This window comes from Tachypleus tridentatus, chromosome 7 (assembly GCF_004210375.1).
Source record: "Tachypleus tridentatus isolate NWPU-2018 chromosome 7, ASM421037v1, whole genome shotgun sequence".
Lineage (NCBI taxonomy): Eukaryota > Metazoa > Arthropoda > Merostomata > Xiphosura > Limulidae > Tachypleus > Tachypleus tridentatus.
Window position 1 is genome coordinate 59,741,898 of NC_134831.1, and position 23,151 is coordinate 59,765,048.

Sequence of the window (23,151 nt, forward strand, 5' to 3'; positions counted from 1 at the left end):
CAGATAAACGAATATATATATATATAATTTGTTAGTTAAGAATATATTATTATTTTTAGGTTTTATGACTTTAAAGTTTCTAATCTGAAGGTTTGTTATTCACGAAGGCATAAAATTAAATCTGTGTTATATATGCTAATTACTGAGCATAATTATGAGACTTTTTTGTAATAGCGAGAAAAACCAGAACCAAAAAAGAGGTGTTTTGCACTTTTCACTGTAATTCTTTCATTCAAGTCTCAGCATGGCCAGGTGCACTTGACTCGTAATCTGAGGGTCACAGGTTCGAATTTCCGTCACACCAAACATGCTCGCCCTTTCAGCCATGGGGGGGGGGCGTTATAATGTGGCTTTAAATACCACTATTCGTTGGTAAAAGAGTAGCCCAAGAATTGACGATTACTTATTTAACCACAATAGCAAATGTGGGTGAGAGTAGTTTTACGAAGCAAATCCGTACCGTTGGACACTTTCATAATTTACACTAAATCGTAAGACAAGTAGGAAATAGTGATATTTCAGTATTATTTGTTTTCTATTTTGGCATGATCATAAGATTCGTGTATGTTTTGTTTTGTACGTGTAACATTTTCGTCAGTCAAAACATATGTTAAAGAAAAAAAACACATCTTTTGTAGGGAAAAACTAAAATAATTTGAAAAGCTTTAAGAGTTAAAACTTGGTTATGACTAAACAACCTGCAGTACTGTTTTTATTTAAACTTGTAATGAAGTAAATGTTTTTGCACTTTTGTCATGGACGAGTCGCGGGTTGTGTTTACATCTGTGTGATTGCCAAACAAGTTAAGTGAATTCTGTTTCTGTTACTGTCACGTAATAAGAACCAAGAAAGTAAAGTAGGTACATACACACAATATCGAGTAAAATAAAGTTTAGATCCACTGAAATAACAGGTTTCGAAACTTTCACGTTTTCCATTTTGTTTGTGTATTGGAAAAGACACGTGACATTTGTAAATATATAAATTAATTGTTGAGTCGTAATAGTGGGTATAAACTTTGTTTTTAAGCAAGTTTCTTTTTCTTTTTTGCACATTGGTGTTGCTACTGGTGCAAATACGTATGTGTGTGTGTTTATGTATATATATATATACACGTTTTCTTTATATTCTGGTCGCTGCTGAGCAAATGAAACATGTTTTTCAATATGCTGCTATCACAGCTAATTCAGAAAACATGATTTTTGTTAATACGAGTGTTATTAGCAAGCATATAAATTTAGGTTATCTTATAAATGTTTTAGTATAAAACAGGAAGCTGCAAGATTTTATGTGGTAGTTGTCTATGATAAACATACTCATGTTTTGTATTCTGTTGTTATAATTATATTAACTGTGATTCTAAAATAAAATTTACTTCCTTTCTTTTCTCTGTAATTGGTGCTAAATGAACTTAAGGTAATTATAATTTTACTACTTTTTTACTCATTGTATTACAAGGAAACGTGTATTCTTTACTTACTGATATTGTTGTAAAACATCGCTTGTAACCCAAATAAAGATGTTAAGTGAGATACAATATGATTATACTGATGATTTGTGAGACAAAACGTAACTTAAGTAACCTACTTAAAATTTAGTAATGGACGAAAAACTCCACGAGTGTTATTTATTCATGTATTACAATTAATACTAATGGACTGAATAGAATCAGATATAATTCGACACAAAGAGGTTTAGGTAAGCCTATCACAAGGGGAACTATCGTCACCGTTTTTTGATAAGATACATTAATCGTACATCATATGAAATATAAATTGCTATTTTCTTCTTGTCTTCAGATCTAAGTCATGATTTTGTGTTTAGTAGCCTTATTTTTTTATAAAATTCGAGTGATTGAGTCCGTATTCGCTGGAACCTGTCACTTGCCACGTTCTGTGGATCTGCGTGATAGGTAAATCGTCGGTCAGCTTATAATCTTGTCGTAATAACGTTGTATTATCGAAAGTGAGTTTGATTGAATAACACCAATTCGTCCTTAGTCGTCTGTGTTCGTGCGTCGTCTTACTCGTCTGCCTTCATCTCACCAAACATCTGACAACCTCTTCCTATCGCCAAATTGCTTTGATCGGTGAAAGAACCAACAAAAAAACACGAGTTTAGAAAATAATTTCAGTTTAAAGTTGGTGCACGTTAAGTAATGGATTACGATACAAATAAAATAACTTGTACTTTGAACTATTAACATTTAATTAACTGTAGGAGTGATAGAAATCTGAAGTTTCGACAAATGTTGAATTATAACTCACAAATATAATTAGTTTCCCACGGAAGAAATAATACATTTTGAGTAACACTGACTGTAATATGCATATTCCAGATTTTAAAGCTGTACACATATTGTATATTTAATGTTACCTAAGTGTAGATGTCTAGTTTTAATGTATCACACACATCCTCGCTGTTTTGTAAACTATATACATACCTAGATAGATATGATTCAAAGCCGCCAGTTAAGTCTATTTTTATGCCTTAGAAAAACTGCTCACCACTGCTTTAGGATATCAAATATTCTACGGTTCACTGAATGGTTCTCATATGCAGATTGTAAACCATTTCAAAGCGACCTCTCAGATCTAGGAGTGGTTTGAAAAAAAAAAACATTTATGTTAGGTTCTTTAACTTCACTCAAAGTGGACTTAAAGCACTCGCATCACTAATAAATTCTAAAAATCAAAATTATGTCATATATTTATGATTGGCATAGCTTTAAAGAAAACTTAGCTCTTCTTCGTCCTACAAGATGCAAATATTATGTTTTGTTGTTGAAATTAAGCCACCATAAAAGCTTTCGAACCGTGTTTAAGGCGTATTCTCATGATATACCACTTGCCTTGTTTTATAACTAGACCAATAATTCCTTTTCGTGTTTATTGTACTGCATGACTTAATTCGTTATAAAGCACATTTATTTCAGAATCAAAATTATTTGTCAAACTTGGTTGTCTCACTTGTTTACTTGTTTTTGTCTATATTACTATGATAGAATGATAATTTAGAACATATTTGTATCATATACCTTACTTGTGGCTATAGTTAAAAGAACTTGTGTGTGTGGTTTTGTCTCCATGACCCTTAGTAAATATATATTTACAGCTTTATACCCTCTGTTTTCCTTTTATTTTGAAAGCTGGGTTACAGAAACTAAAATAGCTTTGGTCTAAAATGGCCCGTGATGATAATATATAAACTTCTACCTTTATTTGATATGAAAATATTTATTGATTTTTGGTTTTGCGAGAACGTACTGAAATTTAATATTTTTTCAACCTGATTAAAAATTATTTCAAACTTCGTTCTCATATCTAGGACTTTCACAGTTAATAATACTGATAGTAATGTAGACAGACTTTCAGAAATTGTTTCATCTGCTGTTTATATTTAGTTAAACATCATCCAGTAACAGAATTCGTACTATATCTGTTACTTGTTACCGTTACTTTTTAGTTATGCTTGAAAGGAAACGATTATTTTCATTGGGCTAGTTTACACAATAAACTGACGTACAACCAGAAAAAAAATATATGAACACGAAATTATACGGGTTTTAAAAGAAACTTAAGCAAAGGGCACTTGCAATCTTATATAAAAAGGATTTAAAAACAGCACGCTCTGTTTCGTTGAAACAGTCCAACAATAATGTTATATACAAAAATATAGTAGCGTGTTGTGTGTTGTATAGAGCGCTACAAATGTAAACGATATACACTTTCAAAAACAAGCATTTTCAGCGAGGAAATATTTCTTAGTAATCTTTTTTCATCAAGTGCTTAAATATGAAAGTAGTTGCGAGATGTGTTTATTAAGAGACAGGCATTTACTTATGCTCTATGATAAACAGGCTCTTAGAGATTGTTTTATCCTAAGGACGAGGACAATATGAAGAAAACAGGATGTAACCGGTTATTTGAAAATATGCTCGCCTTTTCAGTCATGGGGGCGTTATAATGCACGGTCAATCCCACTATTCATTGGTAAAAAGAGTAGCCAAGAGTTGGTTGTGGGTGGTAATGACTAGCTGCATTCCCTCTAGTCTTACGCTGTTAAATTAGGGACGGCTAGAGCAGATAGCCCTCCTGTAGCTTTGCGCGAAATTCAAAACAAACCAATTTAAAGACATCAAATTTTGTATAAAATAATAACTATTTCTCACCTAAGTTTATTTTTCGGGACTGAATGAGAATGTGAAATATGTGGTAGTTTGGAGGTTGGCAGGAATAAGAAAACCAATCTAAAAGTGCAGTCAAAAAGTTTGAAGCAAAAAAATCGATCTCCAAACTCCCATTTCGGTGAATGAGACCTAAATCGATATGTGTTTTTCATACTAAACAACGGGTTTTGTCCGTAGAACAAGAGTGAAAAAAGGAATATTACGTTATTATGAAACGTAGTGGTTTAAATAAACAAAAATAGAATATTTAAACAAATAAATATATTTGTTTAAGAACACCATAAAATTGTTCATAATTCCTCATAGTTTTAAGCATTCGTTATCAAACAGTTTGTTTTTTAATTTTGCGCAAAGCTACTCGAGGGCTATCTGCACTAGCCGTCCCTAATTTAGCAGTGTAAGACTAGAAGGAAGGCAGCTAGTCATCACCACCCACCGCCAACTGTTGGTCTACTCCATTGCCAACGAATAGTGGGATTGACCTCACATTATAACGCTCCCACTGCTGAAAGGGCGAGCGTGTTTGGTGCGACGGGGATTCGAACCCGCGACCCTCAGATTACGAGTCGAACGCCTTAACCCCCTAGCCATGCCGGACCTAGATTGTCAAACTAATATAAGAAATGTTGTTAGTCGGTTTACTAAGTAAAAGAAAAACGAACAAATTGAAGCGCCATTAGCGTTGCTTGTTGTTAAACTATTTAAACAAACATACAGATGTAGTGGCCATATTTATTCAAAATAAAAGTATCAAATGTTTGTAATAAATGTTTCAAGATGCTGCTAGTGTTTAAGGTATCAGTTCGAACTTGTTGAAGGTTTTTGTTTGTTTTACAAAGGAATTTCAAATAAACTACATAAATAGACAGATGAATAAAATGAAAGGGCGAATTAAAAGAAAAACTGATAGATCAGGAATTATGTGTTTATAGGCTAAAAATGTTAGTTATATATGGATAGAAACAAATGGTTAAGGTTTTTTAGACTAATTCCTTGTTTTCTTAACAAAGAATGTATATATAAGATATAACTTTTTATACAAAGAAGGCAGCCACTCTGAAATTTATTTTCCATTTACATTACATATGTCCTAGTATCACATAGGTCGAGAAGAACAACAAAATGAAAATTTTGTGTCATGTTCTCATAAGTCTGGATCATATTTTGTTACTCGAAACATTTATTGTTGAACTGTGGTAATTTCTGTTAAAATCATGAACATTTCTTTTTGTATATCATTAAAACTGAGTCGTTAATATGATTTCCAAGATTCACTTCGTTAATTTTCAAAATCAGCATCGTCCGCTGAAAAACTTACAAAATTTGCATTGCGAAAACAACAGAGTTGTAATGAATGAAAAGTAGTTGAATTACCCTATAATTTATTGTTACTATCTTTACGTACTAAAGCTAGAAGAAGAATTCTGTGCAGAGGTCGTTGTAGTGTGAAAATGTAGCATGTTTGGTATTAACGATTAATAACGTTAAGGAATTCTTTCTTTCTCATTTTATTTTCCCTGAAACAGTTCCTTCTCTATTTGCGTCTCATTTTAATGTTATATAGTCGAGATAAAAGTAAATGTCTGATAATTCAAAGAAATAAACTAAAATCTAAAGCGATGGAAACTAAAGTCTGACAATTTTAAAAATAATGTTTTAGGCCTATCGTTCTTTCGTTCTTACCCGAAGTTTTTATTGTTACTACTGCCACAAGAACTTATAAATTGCTTCTTATCAGTAAATCAGAATTCTACGTTAATTAAATTTTTGTTTTCCTTAAACTGATTAGTTTCTTGAAATATTATAAATGTTTCGATTTATCTTTTTATTTCCTATTTCCTCGTGCTCCTATCTTTATATGTAATGTGTGTATGTATATATATATATATATGTATATACATACACATAGCTTGATTTATTTATCTATTTTGTGTTGCTTTTTAGTTGTATTTGAGATAATCTACTGACTAACATATAAGTAAAGAATTTTGTATTTGTCTCCATGTTTCTTTCTGTTTAGGACTTTGATCAGTTTATTCACCCGATTCTTTAGTGATCGTTTTTGATTTGTATGTATTCGTTTTATTTCTGTGGTTTAACTCTGTTCTTTGTGAAACATCTCTAATAGATGAGATGATTGTGTAAGAGGTTTCAGACTTATCATAAAGGCTTCTGTAGGCCCAAGGGAAGTTTATAACATACACAGAAATCTATAGATAATAGAAGAAAACTAACAAAGAAAACAAACGTTTCTAGTTTGTTCTCGAACTTCTCCATGGTATTTTAATGAAGCTGTATATTCACTTGTCTTCTTCAGGTGTCTTAGTCAAACAATATATCTTCTTTAGCCTGAAGCAGTGAAATCAGACAGTTTATCGATTAGTATTCCCTTTTCCAATAGTATCTATCTAATAGAGAAAGGAATCAAATAACCAATAGTCTGTTCTGTTACTGAGGAGAAATATAGGAAAAATGTAAAATACTTGTATATTAAATGTCTAACCAGCCCCCAGGTGGATGTTTGATATATGGAAACAAGTGAAAGGACACATCGATCTGACATAACGTTCATACTTGTGACCCAGCTGTGTCCTCATTGTCCTTCAAGCTAGCTAAAAGATGAACGAAAGTAGCTGTGTCATCAGCAGCAACCATGGAACGTAATGTGTACATAAAATTTTATATTCACGCAAAAGGAAAAGGAAGTAAAGTTGTTTTTCATTTTGTACTTTTCCAGATGCACTTTAAAAGATATCGCGAACAACGACAGTGGTTCATAATAAGGATCGCAAGTAATTGCACAAACCCCTAATAGAACGTTCGTTCGGGCAAAAAGCTGTATAAATATTTAAGATTCAGTTCAAATAGCATTTAAAACCTTTATTATTGACTGTTAAGGCTGCGCATATATAACATTTCACAAGATAAGATCGCTTTGTAAACTTACAAAGAAAAGAAAATCCGCTCAAAATATCCCGTTAGTAATTCTTGTTGTTATTCTCTTGTTATCCTGCAACAAAAACAGCTTGGTATATTGCACCCAAATCATTTGTATAATATTAAATAAGGTACTGCGAAGGTCGTAGGGTTATTGAAAACTCGATTTGGTTTTGTTTTTCTATATTTTACATAACATAAGAAACGTCATACTTCTTGTGTAAACAGTTTTATCATTAACTCTTGAAGTTATTTCTCTTACAAATATATGGTGTTCCTTTTAGAAGCTTAAGTACAGGAATTATCAGCTAGTAACAGATGAACATTAGATGCCTGTAACATGTTGATAATTAATACTTTATACAGGGTGAAACACGAATTACCAGCCAATAATAGCTAAAGATGTTGATACTTTGTATAGGGTGAAACACGAATTACAAGCCAATAATATATGAACATCAGATGAATGTAACATGTTGATACTTAATACTTTGTATAAGGTTAACACGAATTACCAGCCAATAATAGATAAACATGTTGATACTTTGTATAGGGTGAAACACGAATTACAAGCCAATAATATATGAACATCAGATGAATGTAACATGTTGATACTTGATACTTTGTATAAGGTTAACACGTATTACCAGCCAATAAGAGATGAACATGTTGATACTTGATGATTTGTACACTAGGTAACAGCAAGGAGCAAAAATAGCGGATCGTAGTTTGAGTAAATAATGCTTATAGTAGTTTGTATTTAATTTGTTTTGTTAATATTTGTTTCCTTTTTTCTTTGTTTACAAAATACAAAAAAACAACACTTGAAATAAATACCATTCATTCTTTTTCGTGTAATTGGTTAAAAGCTGAGATAAAATATGAGAAACCTTTTTTTTTTTCTCTTGTAAAACAGACGATATTGGTAACAAACTTGCTGAATAAGATATATGATCTTTTTGATGTCTGCCATAAAACGTAGAACATCTTCAACAATAAATTGTCTGTAAATGGTACAACCGGACATTAATAGAGCATTCTCAACAGTACTTTGTAAATTGTACGAATGTGTAACAATAAAGAATTATCAACAATAATTTGTTTACAAACGATACGAGCGTAAAATAATAATAGATAATCATCAACAATAACTTGATTGTAAATAGTACGGTCATAAATAATGAAGTATTTTCAGCAGTAGAAAACACAAAAACCGACGTATTTTGGGCACAGTTAAAGGGAAAAAACTTTATAATTGGTTTACATGCAACTGGTTTTGGTAACACAATTACCCTCATTTTTACTCTTAATTTAGCAACACAATATTACTGAAATTATAGTAGCTTGTTTGTTGATTGTGCAGTGGTGCTGATGTATCTTTTAATATTATAACGTTCGAATGATATAAAGGGAAACAGACGTCTCTGGTGTTTTGTTTCATTGGCATTTTAGATAACAAAAACCTTTAAGGGAATGGAACTTTATACAAAATACGCAAAAGAGAGAGACACACCCAGAGAGAGGAACTGCCAATTACAAAACTTTCACTTATAACAGTACTTTCGTTCTTTGTTCAGTGTAAATAGAACAAGAACGAAGTGGATATCTTTTGTGCGTAAAAAACACAACAACAGGTGATATAAATATCGTTATCCATGAATTAAAGTTTCACTCATTAAAACAGAGAGAGCGAAATATTTTTTTTCAAATCATTGTATAATTTGAAGTAATAATAAACGAATTGCAATGTTTTCTGCCCTAAGAAATTTGCCAGTAATAGCCCGTTTCTATGAATGACTACTTCTTTTGAAATTGGTAAGCATTAAGACAATGGAGAAAAATGTATAATTTCTTAATACAAACCTTCGGTTATCGGTAAAGTTAATTGTTTTCATAATTTAGGTAATAATAACTAAAATAGTGGAAATTATATTACTTTCAGTCAGTCCTTTGTGTTCTACATATCTGAATTAGTTTTTACACGTATACTGACTATAAATATTTCTGTATACAAACCAGAGTTGCAATCGTGTTAGTTACGGTTCTACTGTGTACTGACCATAATTCTTACCCGTGTTAGTTATGGTTCTCGTGTATTAATCACCGTTGTTAACAGCGTTAGTTGTAGCTCTAAGTAGGTCCTCTTAACGATAAAACAATTACGTTATAGGTTTAAACAAATTAGAAACATCATGTATTACTACACGAAGCATTCAAAAGTTGTGGGTTCTAATTAAAATTGTTTCTTTCATAGAAAGTCAAATACAGAATGGTGACATGGCTGGGAACCAATCAACCATTCAAATGAGAATTTCTACCCAAGGACTGCTAGATATTCACAAAGGTCGACCAATCAAATTACAAGTAAAAGTTTTAGTTCCCGTCAAAGACCACCCAAATGTAAGTATGTTTATTTACAACTTAGCGATAAGCCTACTTACAAGAACTGTTAAAGTAATGAAAGAGTCGCTTGGATTAAAAAAAAAAAAACAATTTGAGAATTAGCCTGATTATAATAGTTAATTATAGTTTAAAAATTATGATGGTAGCTATAGCATTTGTCACTTTTGGTTAAAATAACTGCGACGGTAGCTACAGTATCAATCAATTGTGGTTAAAAAGAACTGCTCTAATTAGTCTATGTTTTTTTTTTCATCTTTAACTTTGAAGATAAATAAAATAACTTTCTGAAAAAAATATGACCAGTATCAATAGATAATTTGTATGGCAATATAATATTATCAAATAATAATTTTTCCTGCGGTTCTGTAAATTTGTAGTGGAATTAGTTCTTGCATGTTTAATTATCTTAACTTGGCATCCTCTGAACTTAGCAGTTATCAGTTACGTCTGGCTATGAACACACAGTTGCTGTCCTTAAGTAAAGAGACAAATCACGCACTCACACCGATTCAGCGTTCCTTGTGCTTGGATAAAACAATAGTTACTATGACGACGATAAATACACAGCACGATTGAATTTAGTTTCGCTGTTGCTTAGTAACTAGTGTAGTTCCTAGTAGTAGTAATTATGCTCAGTATTCGAAGTTCATGCCGTTCATTAAATATTGAACTAGACCTTACAGAAATAATTTGTTGCGAAACTTACCGAAACATCTCATTAACAAATTAATCATTTTCACTACAGTTTTGTAAATGCATTGTTTTGTTTGTTTGTTTTTTGAATTTTGCGCAAAGCTGCACGAGGGCTATCTGTGCTAGCCATCCCTAATTTAGCAGTGTAAGACTAGAGGGAAGGCAGTTAGTCATCAAGACCCACCGCCAACTCTTGGACTACTCTTTTACTAGTGAACAATGGGATTAATTGTCCATTATAACGCCCCCACGGTTAAAAGGGCGAGCATATTTGTTGTGACTGGAATTCGAACCCACGACCCTCAGATTACGAAATGAGTGCCTTAACTCACCTTGCCATGGCGGGCGTTGTAAATTAAAGTAATTGACTGCATAATACACTTGTCTGATAGTGTAACCTTAGAAAAGAATATGTCACGAATGCTATTTTGTTTGGTATTAAGCACAAAAACTACACAATAGGCTATCTGTTCTTCGCCGAACACGGGTATCGGACCCAGTTTCTAGCAGTATAAGTCTGCAAACATATCGCTAAACCACTGGGTTTCATCAATAATGCATGTTAATCAAATTGATATGACAGTTTAAAGAAAAAAGGTTGGAAGTGTATCACCAAGTATCTTGTAATAAATATATTAAGTGTTGCATTAAATGAATATGAAATAAATAACCTATTCACTCTTAGTTACATGTTTTATTACAAGCTACTTGTAATAAATGTATTAAGTGTTGCATTAAATGAGCACGACGTAAATAACCTACCCATAGTTACTTACAAGCTTTATTACAAGATACTTGTAATAAATATATTAAGTGTTGCATTAGATGAGCACGAAATAAATAACCTATTTACACTTAGTTACATGTTTTATTACAAGATACTTGTAATAAATATATCAAGTGTTGCATTAAATGAGCACGACGTAAATAACCTACCCATAGTTAGTTACATGTTTTATTACAAGCTACTTGTAATAAATGTATTAAGTGTTGCATTAAATTAATTCGAGAAAATAACAAAAAACATTCAAATCAAACTGAAAAATAGAGAGAGATGGTTTGGAAAATTACAGTTATGAGGAAAATGGATTAAATTTGTGAATAGTAATATCAGTCTTACTTTTTCACAGACAAAGGAAGAAATATAAGAAGATTATAAAGAAATCCCCCTCTTTAAAATGACTGTATCTTAGGGATGTGAAACACACGTTTTCTTCAGGATAGTTTATTCATGATATAGTGTTTCATTCTGGACATGATATAGTGTTTCATACTGGACATGATATAGTGTTTCATTCTGGACATGATATAGTGTTTCATACTGGACATGATATAGTGTTTCATACTGGACATGATATAGTGTTTCATACTGGACATTGTATCGCTTTTCTTTTTTATTTCCTATTACTCATTCCACAATACAAGGTTGATTTGTTGAATACAATGTGTCAGAATACAGAATATTGTGAGAATTAATGAACATTGTTCAGAACAGACAATGCTTGTAGCAATGTGAATTAGAGATATAACTAATCAGTGATGACGAGAAAAAATATATATGTAAAAACAGCTGGTTTGGGGTGAGAAAATTTTTAGGTAGGGGAGCGAACGACGTTTCGACTTTCTTCGGTCATCGTCAGGTTCACAAAGAAAGAAAGAGGTAACTGACCGATAGTTAACCACATGTTTGAAGGGGTTTGTGTAACTGAGTGTAGGAATGTAGAGAGCATGCCTAGATGTTAGATTATATTGTTGTTGTTTTGAATTACGCACAAAGCTACTCAATGGGCTATCTGTGCTCTGCCCATCACGGGTATCGAAACCCGGTTTTTAGCGTTGTAAGTCCGCAGACATACCACTGAGCCACTGGGGCTGTTTGATTCTATTTATTAATATAGGTATAAAAGTGTTCCTTTGTATTGGTTTACTTTGGGCTTGAGTTGTTGTATAAGTGAGGCTTCTTTAATTTTGCGTTTGTTTATGTTTGTTTGTTTTGAATTTCGCACAAAGCTACTCGAGGACTATCTGTGCTAGCCGTCCCTAATTTAGCAGTGTAAGACTAGAGGGAAAGCAGCTATTCATCACCACCCACCGCCAACTCTTAAGCTACTCTTTTACCAACGAATAGTGGGATTGACCGTCAATTACAACGCCCTCACGGCTGAAAGGGCGAGCATGTTTGGCGCGACGGGATGTTTTCTATGCTTACGTTATGTTTATTTGACTTGCAGTGTTCGAAAACGTGTGAAGGTGACTTTTTGTGTTCTTTGAATCTGGTTTCCATTTTTCAAACCTATGGTCAGCTATCGGTCAATTACCTTTTTCTTTCTTTGTGAACCTGATGATGACCGAAGAAGATCGAAACATTGTTCGCTCCTCTACATAAAAATTTTCTCAATCCAAACCAGCCGTTTTTACATATATATCTTAGGGATATAACTATTTGAAACTATGATGGTTTTGTTTACAATCTCTCAGTATCTGTAGTAATAACGAAACGATAGTGAAAGAAATGTTTAGAGGACAGAAAAAAAACTTTCGTGAAGAAAATATTGAAAAATATCCAAGTGTTATGATACAAATAACAACGGTAAAACAAAGTAAAACACACCTGTAACTTCCAAAATTATATTCATTTAAATTTTTTTATCTGGATATTTATAATAAATAACAAGGCGCACAAAGAAATTTTGCATATAAGGGTTTGTGATTTAAATAATTCACGCGCCTAAGAAACTGCATTAATTCCTGATACGTATCACTAGAAAAATATCTGACTTACTGAGAAAGATATATATATATATATATATAAAAATCATATCTGAGAACTATTCATGACATAGCAAAATTTAATTGTTGATACACATAAAAAAGGTGATTTTCTTCCACTGATATATGCAAGGATCATGTTATTTTTAATACACATTGCCAAAAATGGTGTCTTTCTTTCGCTGGACGATATATCTTACAACAACCGACTATTTTATATGAGATCGCTATCAAGCATTACATTTTTGGAATTTTACGGCTGCTATTAAGCTAGTATTAAACATCTATTGCAATAGTATTCAATCTTTTCTGTCATAAAAATGCGGAAACATTTTATAATCTACACGTGCGCATTTCATTTTAACGAATCTAAACAATAGACAAATCTAACTTACCAGATGTTACGTATAACACCGTATTGAAAACTTATCAGAATTTATAAAATTGTCAAACTTTGGGTCGCAAAGTAACATTACAAGTTTATTTGTTTATAATACTAAGTACACTAGAGTTTAGCCCTAATTAAACAAATGCAAGAGACGTACACAAGTTACTTTGTTAATTTATCTCTATCGAATATAGGCTGTATGTTTTTAAGGCGTTAATTATCGTTAGGCCTAAGACAAGTGGACTTATAGATTTCAGTGTCTGTGACTAAATGTTTTTATATTATTCTAGAAATCCTGTATTTAAAGAAGTACTGTTGTAATAAAGACAATAATGTGATTGCTAATGATTTGGAATATCAACTGCTTCTGTTTATAAATAATAATGATAATTTAGGTACACCAATATGGTTTGTTTGTAAATAAGCACAAAACTACACAGTAGAATATCTGTTATCTCCTTACGTATGTTGTAAGTTTGCATATAGACCACTGTGCCTTCAATATTTAAAATGATCATGAAATCCACTTGATATAGAAAAAAAGAATGCCTCTTCTAATTTTATGGATAGTTGTATTTGTATATTACTTATTAATCGTTTTGTTTCGAACTTATATACTTATAAATTGTTTCTTCAGTTGCACATCAGTATGTTTGCGAACTTACAATGCAAGAAACCAGGTTTCGATATCGTGATGACCAGAGTATTGTGTAACTATTGATATGTATTACAATTTGAAATAGTCTTAACGTGAGTTAAAGTGTAAATTAAATTTAAAAATTAATTAAATGTCGAGATGTATCATATTTATGGCACTTGCCAACAATATTGATACACACAGTTTTCTTTCTTAATACAAATATAATTTAATGTACAAACATTTTTAAATTTATAATAATGATTGTTACAAATAGTTCTTACAAATTATGATTTATATAGAAACCCACAAAAAACATTGAGTCTTCTATTTGATCCGGCGGAACTTTCTTTAATGTCCTATCAAGGGTGTTCGACTCGTAATCCGAGGGTCGCGAGTTTGAATCCCCGTCACACCAAACATGCCCGCCCTTTCAGCCGTGGGAGCGTTATAATGTGACGGTCAATCCCATTGTTCGTTGGTAAAAGAGTAGCCCAAGTGTTGGCGTTGGGTGGTGATGACTAGCTGCCTTCCCACTAGTCTTAAACTGCTAAATTAGGAACGGCTAGCGCAGATAGCCCTCGAGTAGCTTTGTGCGAAATTCAAAAAACAAAACAAACAAACCTATCGTGGGTCCACCATGAATGAATTACTTTTGAATTGATATCGGGTACAATTCACTTAACGGGAAGCTAGGTAGCTCTTCGCTGATCACACGTGAGTTTTAACAGCTAAAGTTATATGATATTTTAGTGAAAATACTAACGTTTGATGTGTGGTTTAACTTCCTTGATAAATGATGCTCAGGTGACTTAGAAATATTTTATTTTATTTTAGTTAAAGAATATGTATTAACCAACACTAGTACGTTTTTATTAGATATAAATTGATTTGTTGGAAAATGCCGTTTTTTGTACTTTATAAAATGATTTGCTATGAATATGCTTAAATAGTTCGTGACACAAAAGTAGGAGCGAATGTAAGGGCCTATTAGAAATAAATATTCTATATTTCTTTTGCTGTTTCAAATGTTGTGAAGTGGAGCAGTACAACAGCTTAATATGTATAATTTGTTGCTATAGAAATAGAATAAAAAGGTATTGTCTGTAAGATTACATAAGATAACACATCACAATAAACAAAGGAATGCGATAGCAATGGATTAAGTCATCATTATGCGCCCATGTTATCAGTTATTAAATGTAAGCTTTTCTTATGGTCTTTCAGTTCAATTTTGTCGGCAAATTGCTTGGACCTAAGGGCAATTCTCTCAAACGGCTGCAAGAGGAAACACAAACAAAAATGGCAGTGCTTGGAAGAGGGTCTATGAGAGACAAAAACAAAGTAAGACAAAACTTTCTTATTTATTGGAATAGGGTTTGGATTTCCATGGAAGTTTTTTTTTCTCTTATGAAGGTAACAGACAAAAAAAAATAAGTTTGCTGCATTTTTGATTCTATTTAAATATAAGAATTATTCTACTATTCTGAAATATATCTACTACTGGAAATATTCTGTTTGACTCGGTGCCGTTTATATGTCATTTTCAAGTTTCATCTGGAATAGAAGTGCAATGCTGGGATTCAAACTCATAATTCTTGTAGGAAATCACCAGTAACATAAATTTAATCACTTTCATTATTAGGGGCTCTGTTAGAGGTTTAAAATTACAGGTGTTGAATTTTGATGATCAATAACTAAACATCAGCTTAACTTCTAAAAAATACTAAACTTTAGCAACTTTATTAGCTCGTCACAAATTTGTGTTAAAGATTCTAAATTTAATTGTTATGTTAATCTTACGAGCTTATCTCATAAAAATGTAACCAGTTGTAAGAACCTATGCAGGAAAACAATGTAGAATAGTTTATAATATGTCAACTTCACTACATCTGCCATATCCATTCTGACGAGAATCTTTCTCCCCAAACGAGGACTCATTAGGGTGGCTGGGACATGACAATCACAAAACTTTTCTATTAATGGTACTAATTTTCAGTGCCGATTTTCACTCAACTATCAACCTTTCTACGAGAGATATTCAGTTTCAACGATTCATTAGTTTCTCAACTTCAAGTACAAAGAAGACAGAAATCGCCAGGTCTTAATCTGGAAACAAAAATGAAGAGGTTCACGAAAGACTGGCTACTTCTCGCACGTGTTTAAACCTTCTTATAGTTTTCCCACCAGCCTTTAGTATATGTGAGCAAGCGTCAAGCCTTCTTAATGAAATATGTACACAAGTTTCCTGTGATAAAATGAAAACAGGCTCATTGATACACGTTTGCTTCTAAACAAAAGATATTGATTCAGTCATTGAGCTAGAATGCAAAGCTATGAAAATACTTTACTTTAATGAAAAAACTAACGTTAAGAAGAAATCTATAAAGGTTTGTTTGTTTTTGAATTTCAAACAAAGCTACATGAGAGCTATTTGTGCTAGCTATCCCTAATTTAGCAGTGAAAGACGAGAGGAAAGTTAGCTAGCTAGTCATCACCACCCACCGCCAACTCTCGGGCTACTCTTTCAACAAACAATAGTGGGACTAAGCGTCACATTATAACGCCTCCACAGCTGAAAGGGCGAGTATCTTTGGTGCGACGGGGATTAGAAATCGTGATCCTTAAATTACGAGTTGAGAGCCCTGACCATCTGGCTATGCTGAGTCACATAAAGATGGAACAAAAACTTTCATTATAAACTCATTTAGATAGCTTTTATATTTTAGAATAACCACAATTTCGACAACAACTGGTTAATCGTTTGTAAGGTTGTCACGTTAGTCACCAGTTAAAACGCTGCAATGAAAGGTTAATTTTTAAAAAAGTAAGTTGAACAGCACCTTGTGCACACATAAGGTTGACATATTGCACCATAAAATTAATTTTATGAAAACGGGAAACAGCCTTAAAAAGATTCTACTATTAACTTACTCCTGATGATGGAGGGTTAGTTTGATGTTAAAAAGATGTAGAGCCTTTCGGGAGCCGTGCACCGTTATAATAAATCACAGTTTATTGTGCAATTTAAATTAAATTTGTGTGTGCATTTTAATATTTTAAATTTTATTCTTGCTCTTTGCATGAACATTTATTTTAATGTAATATGCTGCTGGATAAAAATAACTGTAAGGAATGTCCAGCGTGAGAAATAATGATTGTGTAAATTAATGAACACGAATTACGTTTTTCAAGTTTGGAGAGGTAAATCTACACTAAATCCTTTAAAAATAACACACCTTAGAATATAAAATACTTTAGTTTGTTACACGTGTATAAGATATAAATAAATTAAAAACAGTGGATGGAGATTCTCTGATGTGTATACATCAAGATATCTAAATATTTGAAGATTTTTCTTAAATTAGTTTCGCTGTGCTATAAGGATCAAAGTACAGATTCCTTAAATTTATAGTGAGGATAATAATAATGATATGTCCCAGAGGATCAGTGGTAAGCTTGACGACTTAAAACTCTAAAATTCGTGGTGAGATCCCTGCGGCGGACACAGCGTAAAAACGCTCATAGTATGAATTTGCGCTAAAAACAAACATTACAAAATGTTTTAGACGATTTTCAACAGCCAGTGATTGAGTATTTTGTACTAAAACGATGATTCTGAATACACAAATCAAAGACTCATGAGATAAACCCAGTTGATATACACTCCTAGAGGAACGGAGTTTATCTGAGATACGTTTTGACATTGTTTGGCATTTCGTAAGGAGTATGACACCACAGAAAACTGATTACTTTTAAGAAAGGTACGTAATAACTTTTCCCAGTGTCATATATTCTAGATCAAGATGTGTTCTGAACGGGGATTTAGATTTTCCAAAACAGAGATATCCCTTTCACTTAATGGCATTGGGAAACGAAGAAATATTTATCAACTTGTGCCACTAGGGACATTTAGAAAGAGAATAGCAACAAGAGGTAAAAAAGATGTGACATGTGACAGGTGAAAATCCATGAAAACAAAAGTCAGTGGCAAATATCGTCCACAAGGCCTTGAAAACTGTAACCATAAGGGATTTCAGTCAGAAGTGTCACAAGGCACATGTACACAAGTTACTTCTGTAAGATATCCGTTCAGCTTTTACATACATCAACGATCTGAAGATTTAAAGAGATATTTATACTGTACAACACAAGAACATACGGTTCTAGTCTTCCAGCATATCACGTATGGATTCCTTTGCGTACAGACTGTTAAAATGAGTGTGAAAAACTGTCGCCCTCGTACACTCGATGGGTTATGGAAACATGCAAGTAGGAGAGATCTCTTTTGGGTATTACGTACGATAGAGTCGTTTTGGAGTGGGAAACACGCTGGAGGATTTTAAAAACGTTGTGAGGTTCTTAAAGCGTTTTATTATATCACATTAAAAACGTTTTTAACTGCAGGTTAGTCATTTACTGTTACTTTATCAGATATCAGTGCTTATTACTCATTGTTTGGCTAAAATTGTGCTTCTGAGACTGATAAATGTGATGATATTACGCCTTCTAATCCATAATGTAACTGATCCGTAAAACGACATGGCGAGATTTCAGAAAAAGTTTTACTGTAACTAATTTCAGTGGTTTGTTCGTTACATTACCATTTCATAAGGTAAATGTTTTACGTGTTTTGTTCGAGCCGCTTTATGGTATATTGCCATGGATTATTAAATAGCATAGGACTATCTTTATCTAACGCACTAGTAAAAAGTGCTAGGAAATAAAAATTGATAAACGAGTTAGCCCAGCAATCCGCTAATATAGATATTTTATTTATTTATTTATTCTCCACTTCTTCGTGGCTTCGTATAAGTTTATTGCCAAAGTATGATTTGAAATGTAATACCACTAATTGAGAGACTTAAGGGCGTATTTCGTTTGGCGGATCTTTTGGTGGCTTGATTCCCTTTAAGACCAAATCAGGAGTCTTATAAGAGGAATCGATTTTATTTGTTGTTGTATTTCCTTTTAGGGTATACCGAATTTCAAACAAGTTGGTTAATTTTAGCAATGTTGATATCACATAATAATATTTGTATCTTCGATTGATTTGTTAATAGGTCATTCCGGTGGTTTGTAACTTTCGTAATTTATAAATAAAGCGTTTACACACAATTAATCGATCGTTAGCTCTTGTTGATAGGGAGTTAATATATACCACACAATTAACCGATCGTTAGCTCTTGTTGATAGGGAGTTAATACATACCACACAATTAACCGATCGTTAGCTCTTGTTGATAGGGAGTTAATACATACCACACAATTAACCGATCGTTAGCTCTTGTTGATAGGGAGTTAATACATACTATGTTATTGAAAACCGTTTATTCTACTCTCGAAACTTTGTATTCTGGAAATTCAACTTTCGTTAAAACTTTTAGAGATTCTGTGTATTATCCACAAGTCGTCACTTAATACAAACCAAACATATCCTTGTGCTCATGAATAGATAATAGAATGCAAAATATTTTGCCTCCTCTAAATTTTTACATTGGTAAATTATAATACACAAAATTCTTTCTTGTTTCCTGGTGACGTTGCTCGTAAGAAAAACGAGCCATTTAAAGTAAAAAATTAACCTTTATCTGATATTCTTGTTTAGTTTAACATTACTGGAGTTGAATTACAAAAAAAAAAAAAAATGCAGTAACAACAAAGGCACCAGTCACGTGGTAAAGATTAAGCCATACAGGTAGGTACAAGTCACCACCACCACATGCAAGCATTAATTTCCTTTTGGCGAAGACCGTCTTCTACGGTAAACGTAATAAAAACCTTTACTTTAAAGATGAAATCAGGCACGTGTCTTATGTCGCTTGTGATATTAAAACTTCGCATGCCTGAGTTTAAGAACAGTTGTACACAACTAGACTGGCGGCAGTCATTAGATGTAGGTTCTCTTGCAAAACGAAAGAAATGTTTATGTTGAACTTAGGAAGTGCGGTTGCAAAGACCGAGGCTAAGCAGTTTGTGGAAGCCTTAATGAAAACAGAAAAGTATATTTTTTTTCTATCTTTGATCTTTGAATATTTGATCTGGATTCGAATCTATATTATGTCATTTCCTGGTATTTCTATAATGATACTTCCAAGGCAGCCAATTGGGTCTTGTTTCCACATATATTTAACGGTTGTATGGTTTGAGTTTCTTAGCTCTTTCCCGTATATAATATTGATAACAAAATTTTGGACGTTCACCGATGTGAAAATCGTTTCTCATAAATATATGAGGGTTTCATCCAAGCATTTACTGAAAAAAAAAATACCCTTTATATGTACATTGTACGCAAAATGGTATGACACGCACGACACTGATACATCGTTACGCCCTGATATGGTTTTGTTGGTACATATATAAATTCCATGATATTTGTATGCACTTCTGTTTTGCATAAACTACAAAGTGGAGTTCGTTTATTCTTATTGCGGAGTATTACTTGTTATAAATGGGATTTTATTATTTTTAACGAAGAACCCACAATTTCAAGGTAAACTGTTATAATAACATACATAGTTTCGACAGTTACTTCGTATTAAATACACTTAAATAAAGACCAAAAGCTACTTATACCTTTGATGCTTCATAGTTTCGGAGTTATACAAAAATATGGCCAGGTGGTTGGTTAAAGCATTCGACTCTTAATCCCACGGTTGCAGGTCAGAATCCTCGTCACACCAAAAATGCTCGCCCTTTCAGCCATCTGGGCGTTATAAGAGTTGGCAGTAGGTGGTGATGACTAGCTGCCTTCCCTCTAGTCTTACACTCCTAAATTAGGGACGGTTAGCGCAGATAGCCCTCGAGTAGTTTTGCACGAAATTCGAAACAAACAAAACGACTTCGAATACTTGCAAAGTTGCACTTTTAAATAATTCATATTTTTAAAATAATTTTACAACTATGTTTAACAAACATTTATTCGTATGGTATACAAATATGTCTTGTATACATTTAAAAAATCAGAGAAAAACATCAAGCTGAACATTAATAGTAATATTCAGAAATGTGCTATTCCTATTTTACGACATGGAAAACTGTAAAATTAAGAAAACATTAAGGTAATAGGTAGAATCTGGGACATTCAATACAATAAACGTTTGAAAACTCACATAGAACTTTTTTTTAACCGATATTTTTAGTTTCTTGTTTGGAAATGTTTAATTTTATATTGCCTGGCATAGCCAGGTGGTTCGGGCTCTCGAATTCGAATCGCCGTCACACTAAACATAATTACCCTTTCAGCCATGGGGGCGTTATATTGTGACGGTCAATCCGTCAGTAGTTGGTATAAGAATAGCCCAAGAGTTGGTGGTGAGTGGTGATGACCGACGACCTTCCATCTAATCTTTCACTGCTAATTATGCTAGCGCAGATAGTGTGTGTGTTTTCGTATAACAAAGCCACATCGGGCTATCTGTTGAGTCCACTGAAGGGAATCGAACCCGTGATTTTATCATTGTAAATCCGTAGACCTACCGCTGCACCTACGGGTAACGACTAGGCAGATAGAGATTGTGTAACTTCGGGTGAAATTCAAAACAAACCAAACACATTTAAGTTTGCAACATTATATTAATAGCTTGAGACAAGATTTGATTCTTATTTGCATGAAACACTTACTAAAACAAAATATTTTGCCACAGTGTGGAAGAAAGATACAGCAGTTCGCTGCACATCAGTCATCATGGTTAGCGTACCCAGACTATGAATCGTAGTTTATATGCAAAAACGGCTCGTTTGGGTTGAGAAAATATTTTACGTAGAAGGTCGAAACGTTGCGTTGTTCGCTCTTCTACGTAAAATATTTTCTCAACCCAAACGAGCCGTTTTTGCATATAAATTTCTCAACAAGTGGGTTTCTCGACATCACTGATTATGAATCGTAGTATTCTGTGTTCGAGTTTCATTGTTGCAAAAATGCGTTAAGCACTTTGGGAATAATTATTGTGATATAACACTAAGGGTCAAATCTCATTATTCGGTCAGAAAAGAGTTGGCGATGCTTAGTTCGATTATTTGTCTTCCCGTTGATCTATCACTTCAAAATTAGAGACGGCAATAGAGCGTGTATATATAGCTTTGTATATCCTCCCCCTGATATTTACAGGTTACTGTGCAGTAAAGACGCTAGGAAAAACAGGCAGTGTTTATGAAATTGAGTTGAGTTTCACGTGGTTTGATCAGTGTCTGTTTCCCCTACGGCTTTAGGAAGAAGAGATACGTCAGATGAACGATCCGAAATTCTCTCACCTCTTCGAGGACTTACACGTGGAAATAACAGCTTTTGCCCCTGCAGCCGAAGCGTACTCTCGCATGGCCGTGGCTCTTACTGAACTGAAGCCTTTCTTGGTGCCGGTAAGATATTCGTTATTAACCTACTAACCCAGTACCAAAACTATACGCGTTTTATAAAACATTATTAAGTTCGTTATATCATGATGATTTTTATCACTGACTTTACTGATTAATTCAGAACAAGTTGTATATTTGTACAACATTTTTTCAAAAGTAAACAGAATACGAAATACGATCGAAATATTTCAAAGTGAACTTTTCATGTTGTAATGTTTGAAGTTAATTTGTACTTATTTTTTAAAATACGTTTCAAACATAAAATGTTCAAAATTTGTATTTATAACCTTTTAAAATGTGACTCATGTAGTTTAAAATATTTTAAATCTTAGTCTGCGTAGGGGTGGAACTAAACTGCTACTAATTTAAATATACATATCAGCTTGTATGTTGTTTCTTACTCGCAAACAGTGGTTTACAGTGAAAATAATGTGCTGTGTATTAAGAGTATTTGTTGTCAGGAATCAACAATTTAGAAAATAAAGTTAACGGTGATACGCGTGTGAATTTTTTGTTCGTAAAGTGTGCTTCGCTTTGTCGTATTGGATTTTCGATGTGTACAGTATTAGTACTTTTTATTTCTCCGTTTCCCAGGTTTAATACAGTACCGACCAGTGTAAAATTTAACGGTAATTACGCTTATGGACGTATTATCTTAATGGTTCCCCGTTAAGATAATGAGTGCTTTTAATTATTTCGTATAGAAAGGCATAATAGAACGTACCACACATTTTTATCTAACACCTATTCTACGAGTCAGGGAAACTGAGTTAGGTCTCGA

At 33.0% G+C, this 23,151-nt stretch overlaps 1 protein-coding gene and 1 long non-coding RNA gene across 8 annotated transcripts in view; one reads left to right on the forward strand and one right to left on the reverse strand.

Moving 5' to 3' along the window:
• Nucleotides 1-23,151, forward strand: part of LOC143255760 (KH domain-containing, RNA-binding, signal transduction-associated protein 2-like) — a 140,775-nt gene that overhangs the window by 93,198 nt on the left and 24,426 nt on the right. For all 7 annotated transcript variants that reach the window (XR_013030817.1, XR_013030816.1, XR_013030815.1 and 4 more), the window contains exons 2-4: nucleotides 9,381-9,526; nucleotides 15,244-15,360; nucleotides 22,227-22,373. Coding sequence is in view for 2 of the 7 variants with exons in the window: in XM_076511938.1 (XP_076368053.1) it covers nucleotides 9,381-9,526; nucleotides 15,244-15,360; nucleotides 22,227-22,373 (410 nt within the window). In the remaining 5 variants the exon portion in view is untranslated. The remainder of the gene's footprint in view (nucleotides 1-9,380; nucleotides 9,527-15,243; nucleotides 15,361-22,226; nucleotides 22,374-23,151) is intronic.
• LOC143255762 (uncharacterized) overlaps nucleotides 1,687-23,151 on the reverse strand; it is a 33,154-nt gene continuing 11,689 nt past the window's right edge. The window contains exons 2-3 of the long non-coding RNA XR_013030819.1: nucleotides 2,444-2,594; nucleotides 1,687-2,080 (exon numbers count right to left, since the gene is read on the reverse strand). This is a non-coding gene — a long non-coding RNA (uncharacterized LOC143255762). The remainder of the gene's footprint in view (nucleotides 2,081-2,443; nucleotides 2,595-23,151) is intronic.